The sequence below is a fragment of the Anguilla anguilla genome, chromosome 3 (assembly GCF_013347855.1).
Source record: "Anguilla anguilla isolate fAngAng1 chromosome 3, fAngAng1.pri, whole genome shotgun sequence".
Taxonomy (NCBI): domain Eukaryota; kingdom Metazoa; phylum Chordata; class Actinopteri; order Anguilliformes; family Anguillidae; genus Anguilla; species Anguilla anguilla.
Window position 1 is genome coordinate 4,846,295 of NC_049203.1, and position 6,000 is coordinate 4,852,294.

At 53.8% G+C, this 6,000-nt stretch overlaps 1 protein-coding gene across 1 annotated transcript in view; it reads left to right on the plus strand.

Moving 5' to 3' along the window:
- The window catches only part of dnah2 (dynein, axonemal, heavy chain 2), a 108,949-nt gene that overhangs the window by 21,081 nt on the left and 81,868 nt on the right, over positions 1-6,000 (plus strand). The window contains 5 exon segments of the mRNA XM_035410966.1: positions 646-860; positions 1,353-1,499; positions 3,588-3,747; positions 5,281-5,520; positions 5,668-5,856. Of these exon segments, the coding sequence (XP_035266857.1) occupies positions 646-860; positions 1,353-1,499; positions 3,588-3,747; positions 5,281-5,520; positions 5,668-5,856 (951 nt within the window).

The window sequence follows — 6,000 nt, forward strand, 5'->3', positions numbered from 1 at the left end:
TCAGCCCTGTTCACAAACGCGCTCTCTCTCTCTCTCCCTCTCTCTCTATCCATCTTCCTCTCCCTCTCTCTCTCTCTCTCTCGCTCTCTCTCCCTCTCCCTCTCCCTCTCCCTCTCTCTCTCTCTGTCTCTCTCCCTCTCTCTCTCTCTATCTCTCTCTCTCTCTCTCTCTCTCCCTCTCCCGTGGTCCTGTGAGCGTTCAGCGCAGGTGTTGCAGTGCAGAATGGCGGGGTGCGGGGTGTGGGGCGCAGGCTCCGGGGGGGGTGACCCGCGCAGAGCCATTCATTCCGGAGGCAGCTCAGCCGCGGCGTCTAATAGCAGGAGCGCTAATTTAGCCCCGGAATTGGCTGAGTCACGGCCCGGCGGCGGGGGGGGCGGCGAGGCGCCGGTGGGGCCGGCGGCGGGCCGTTACCGCCAGCCGCTGAACCGCCAAATCCGGCTAATCACCTGGATCGGGTCAATTTATCTTCCCAAAGCCCGGCCCCGTCCCGGACCCTGTGGGGCCGTTATTACAGCTTTAGAGAGGTGGGCGGGCGGGCGGGCGGGCGGGGGGGGCACCATGCTGGAGCTCAGGAGCGCCGCCGCCTCTGCGTCTGCGTGCGAAGCATAACACCCCCCCCCCCCCCCCCCCGGCCTCGTCCCGCAGGTGCTGCAGAAGGCCCACTTCATGCGCGCGAGCAGCGACCGGGAGGAGGTGGAGCAGGCGCACGCGCAGCTGCTGCAGGCGCTGGACGAGCGCGCGCGCCGCGTCTTCGGCGAGTGGAGCCGCGGCCTGGACCACCAGAGCCTGGTCCGCCTGGAGCAGCCGCTCATGAGCCGCTGCCGGGACCAGCCCAGCAAGCTGGACGTCAACTTCAACAAGTGCGTCCCGCGCCGGAGCGCGCGTTTGTGTGACTGTACCCGCGCATGTACACGTATACACGCTCACGCACGCCCATTTATACATATACACACACATACACACTGATATACACCCATACGCATGCCCATATACACTCATATATACACGTATACACACAGGTCCATATACAGACACATATATACATATACACACATACACACACATATATACACATATGCACACACACACATATATATACATGTACACACATAGATATGCACATACACACATGTACACACACATATGTAGATATATACACACACATATACACATACACACACATATGTAGATATATACACACACATATACACATACACACACACACGCCCATATTCACACACATATAAACACAGACATACACATGAGCGCACACACACACACACAGACAGGTATCTCGGTGCTGCAGATGGACTGTGCTGACTCTGTGACTCTGACTCTGTGCTGTGGCGCAGGGACCTGCTGAAGATGTTTGGGGAGATCCAGTACTGGGAGCGGCTGCAGTTTGAGATCCCGCACTACGTGGCCGACGTGTACCAGCGCAGGGACGAGCTGCGCAGCCTGAGGGAGAGCGTGCTGCTGGTGGTGCGCGACTACAACAGGTCTGCCGCCGGGCTGCACGCTTTCACACTGCGCGCTGTGTACTGCACACTTTCACACTGTGCACTGCACACTTTCACACTGCGTACTGCACGCTTTTACACTGCATACTGCACACTTTCACACTTTCACACTGCGTACTGCCTGCTTTTACCCTGCATACTGCACACTTTCACACTGCGCACTGCGCGCTGTGCACTGCACACTTTCACACTGTGCACTGCACACTTTCACACTGCGTACTGCACGCTTTTACACTGCATACTGCACACTTTCACACTGCACACTGCACGCTGTGTACTGCACACTTTCACACTGCGTACTGCGCGCTTTTACACTGCATACTGCACACTTTCACACTGCGCACTGCGTACTGCATACTGCACACTTTCACTCTGTGTACTGTATACTGCACACTTTCACACCGCATACTGCACACTTTCACACTGTGCACTGCACGCTGTGTACTGCACACTTTCACACTGTGCACTGCATACTGCACACTGCACACTTTCACTCTGTGTACTGTATACTGCACACTTTCACACCGCATACTGCACACTTTCACACTACGCAGTGCACACTTTCACACTGTGTAGTGCACACTTTTCAGACTGCGTACTGCACACATTCATGCTGCGTCCTGCATTGACTCTCACATTGCGTACTGTAGTGCACACTGCGCTGTGCACTGACTGTGTACAGCAGTGCATGCTACGCTGCATAGCAGCTCTTACACTGCACATCATGCTGTTAACAAGACATTTCAAAACGCTTATGATGTTATGCTTACTGCCTATAGATCCTCTGTCCTTGTTTTTTAACCTTTGTATTCAGTTTAGGTCAAATTGACCTGTTCTGAGCCTTTAGTAAAAGAGGAATATGACACCTTTGCAAGATTTATTTCATAACCAGTGACCGTAAATCTGGTCCTTGTTTTGTGTTTCTGTTTGATGTTCATCATCTGTATTTGCTTCATGTCCTTCTGCTTGTGCGGTTTCTTTGAATACAGCACGATAAAGATGAAACATTATTAAATTAATCAGTTCAGAACAGTAAATAACAATAATTTACTGCCTGACAACCTTGTTTAATTTTAATTTCTCACTGATGAACATGGATTTATGCTCCGCATGCCTTCATTATGGTGGACTGATATAAATTACATCTTCATCACAAAATGAGTGACACTTTCATTGTTAGCTGTTATCCAGCAGCGATAAATGGCAACCTTTACCCATATATATTGTTTCGTATTGTTTGGAATTGAAATAAATGTTGGGTATATCGGGTGTTTTTTTTGCATACATCATATGTCTGTATTGCTTTAAAATGCCAGTAATGTCTCTGGCTAACAGGTTCACAGGTGGTAATAAGTAAACAGAACACACAGGGTTAAAGGGTGGTTGGCATGCACAGTATTTGCAGATATTCTCCTTACGCAATATGCCAGTCAGTGCCAGTTAGTGCCAGTCAGTGCCAGATTTAGAATTCGCTCTGGAGGTCTGGAGTGTGGTGAGTGTGTGAGTCACGTCGGGGGACAGTGCGTAGCATCTGGAGTTTCTGTGCAGTGTTGGGGATAATTCCCTTTAAATTACATTACATTACAGGCATTTAGCAGACGCTTTTATCCAGAGCGACTTACACAACTTTTACACAGCATTTACATTGTATCTATTTACACAGCTGGATATATACTGAAGCAATGCAGGTTAAGTACCTTGCTCAAGGGTTCAACGGCAGTGTCCTTACCCGGGAATCGAACCTGCGATCTTTCGGTTACAAGCCCAGTTCCTTACCCACTGTGCTACACTCCGTCCTACGGAAAAATTATTTTGATTGAGGAAATTAAAGTCGATGAATCAATGGAATAGCATTTTTCAATAATTAATTGAATCAGTCCCAATTGTATTTTTTGTGTGTGTTTGTGTGTTTGTGTGTGTGTGTGTGCGCGTGCGCGTGTGTATGTCTGTACGCGCACGTGTGTGTGTGTGTGTGTGTGTGTATGTCTGTACGCGCACGTGTGTGTGTGTGTGTGTGTGTGTATGTCTGTACGCGCACGTGTGTGTGTGTGTGTTTGCGGTGCTCAGGATCATCAGCGCCCTTTCCCCAGAGGAGCTGGGCCTGTTCCGGGAGCGAATCCGCTGCCTGGACAAGACGTTCCAGCCCGGCCTGTCCAAGCTCCTGTGGGCGTCCCGCCCCGAAGCGGCCAGCTTCTTCACCAACGACTGCCGCGTGCAGGCCAGCAAGGTCAGCGTCGCCGGGGCGACCACGCAGCCTGCAGACAAACGCATTCCACAGCCTCACAGAACCCACGCTGTCCTGCTGGCGCTTTTAGGAATCCCACCCGTAGGAAGCCGAAACGGTCAGAGCGAGCACGAGGTGTAAATTACACGGGATCAGTCAAAACCTGCCAGCCAGCAGCTTCACTCCCTTTGTTACTTTACCGACGTCCATTTTGGGGAATTTGTTTCTCGCGCGCGAAAATGTAACGGGTGCGCAGATTACCGCTGGTTGCCGCCCTGGCGAAAAGGGCGATCGACGGCAGCGAATCGGCGCCCGCCGCTTCCTGCGGGTGTCAGCGTGACAGGGGAGCGCTCGTCTTACACGCCGCGCGCGTCAGGAGACGAGAAGGCCGGGATCCGCGCGCGTCTGGTCTTACACGACACGCCGACGGAGAGCGGCGCTGACAGGAGGCGGCGGCGGCGGCGGCGGCGGCGGGGAAAAGAAAAAAAAAACGTTTATTGATGCGGATGGCAGCCGCCGTCTCCTGGGTGTCGGAGTCAAGCCCGTTACGAGTCAATGTCAAGATCTGTGGAGAGCCGAGAGTCGAGGAGGAGCGAATCCGCCTCCCGCTCGTAGGTGCGCGGACGTCTTTCAGGCGATCTGAGAACGCTGATGGGCCCCCGTCGCGCTCCTTCACCGTGTCCCGTTCGGATCGCGGGCCCCCCCCGTTACGGGAGAGTGGGAACGTTAAAATGAGCACCGGGGTGGTTACCAGCGGGACAGGGCGGTGGTCCGGACGCAGGGCTGGCGTGAGTTCTGTGCAGCTCGGTTCTGTGAGACGGCTGATCGTGGGGATTTAGGAGGCTGAGAGAGAGGAGATGCTTCTCACTGAAAGATTGGGAAATTGAGACGTTGGCTGGTTTTCTCCTGTGTATGCCCACCTCCTCTAAACCCTGTTCCTTCAGATCTTCTGTGTACCTTTCCTCTTTTCTTTGCTCTCTGTTCATCTCTGTATTACTGAGCCATTTTAAGTGCTTTGTCACATTTTATACACCCATTTCATTCCCTTTAATATTCATCCTCTTTTTTGTCTGTTCTCACTGTGGTTTTGTTCTTTTGTTCGGAAAGCACTTTGAACATAATGTGTGCGATGTGGGTTTATTATTATTGTCCTCACTCCTCTCCTCTCCTCTTTTCTCCTCTCCTCTCCTCCCCTTTCCTCCCTCCTCTCCTGTCCTCTCTCTTCTCCCCTCTTCTCTCCTCTCCTCTCCCCTCTCCCCTCCTCCTCTCCTCTCCTCTCCCCTCTCCTCTCCTCTCCTGTCCTCCCCTCCCCTCTCCTCTCCACTCTTATCCTCTCTCCTTTCCTTTCCTCTGCCCCTCTCATCTCCTCTCTCCTTCCCTCCTCTCCTCTCTCTCCCCTCCTCCTCTCCACTCCTCTCTCTCCCCTCCTCCAAACCTCTCCACACTCTCCTCTCCTCCTCTCCTCTCCCCTTTTCTCCTCTCTCCTCTCTCCTCCCTTCCTCTCCTCCCCTCGCTCGTGCTTCGTGTGTGTCTCAGGTGCAGCAGCTGGTGGACGAGTACAAGGCGGCGAACCTGGCCATCGCGCGCATCTGCCGCCACATGAGCGAGCTGCTGCTGGTGAGGATCGACGGGAAGACGGTGTACCAGGACCTGGAGTTCCAGGAGGACCAGCAGGCCCACCGACAGAGCCAGCAGCTCCGCCTGCGCTCCGCCCACCACGACATCGTCTCCGTCATGACCCGCATCTACCAGACCTTCCGCTCAGACGGGCCCGAGGTACTGGTGTGTGTGTGTGTGTGTGCGTGTGTGTGTGTGTGCGTGTGTGTGTGTGTGTGTGTGAGTGTGTGCGTGTGTGCGTGTGTGTGTGTGTGTGAGAGACAGACTGAATTAGGTGACATTTCCCTGTCTCTCTCTCTCTCTCAGGTGCAGGAGCACTGGGTCTCCTACACAGAGAACATGGACGTCATGGTGGAGGAAGCCCTGCGCCTCAACATCAAGAGGTCCCTGCTGGAGCTGTCCAAGGCCGTCAACGGAGACAGCAAGACCACCCCCAACCCCCTCTTCAGGGTGCAGGTGGTACTGCAGCAGGCCGCCCCCGGCGCTGTGGAACAGGTGCGCTCCCTCAGCACTGAGCTGGCTTACAGACCGTGCGCCTGCCTCAGGGATATAGCGCCACACTGAGGCTGCAGGAACCTCGCTCATCTACAGGGTCCTGTGTTTCCCCCAGAAATGATGTAATGGGGTGCGGTGTGGTGC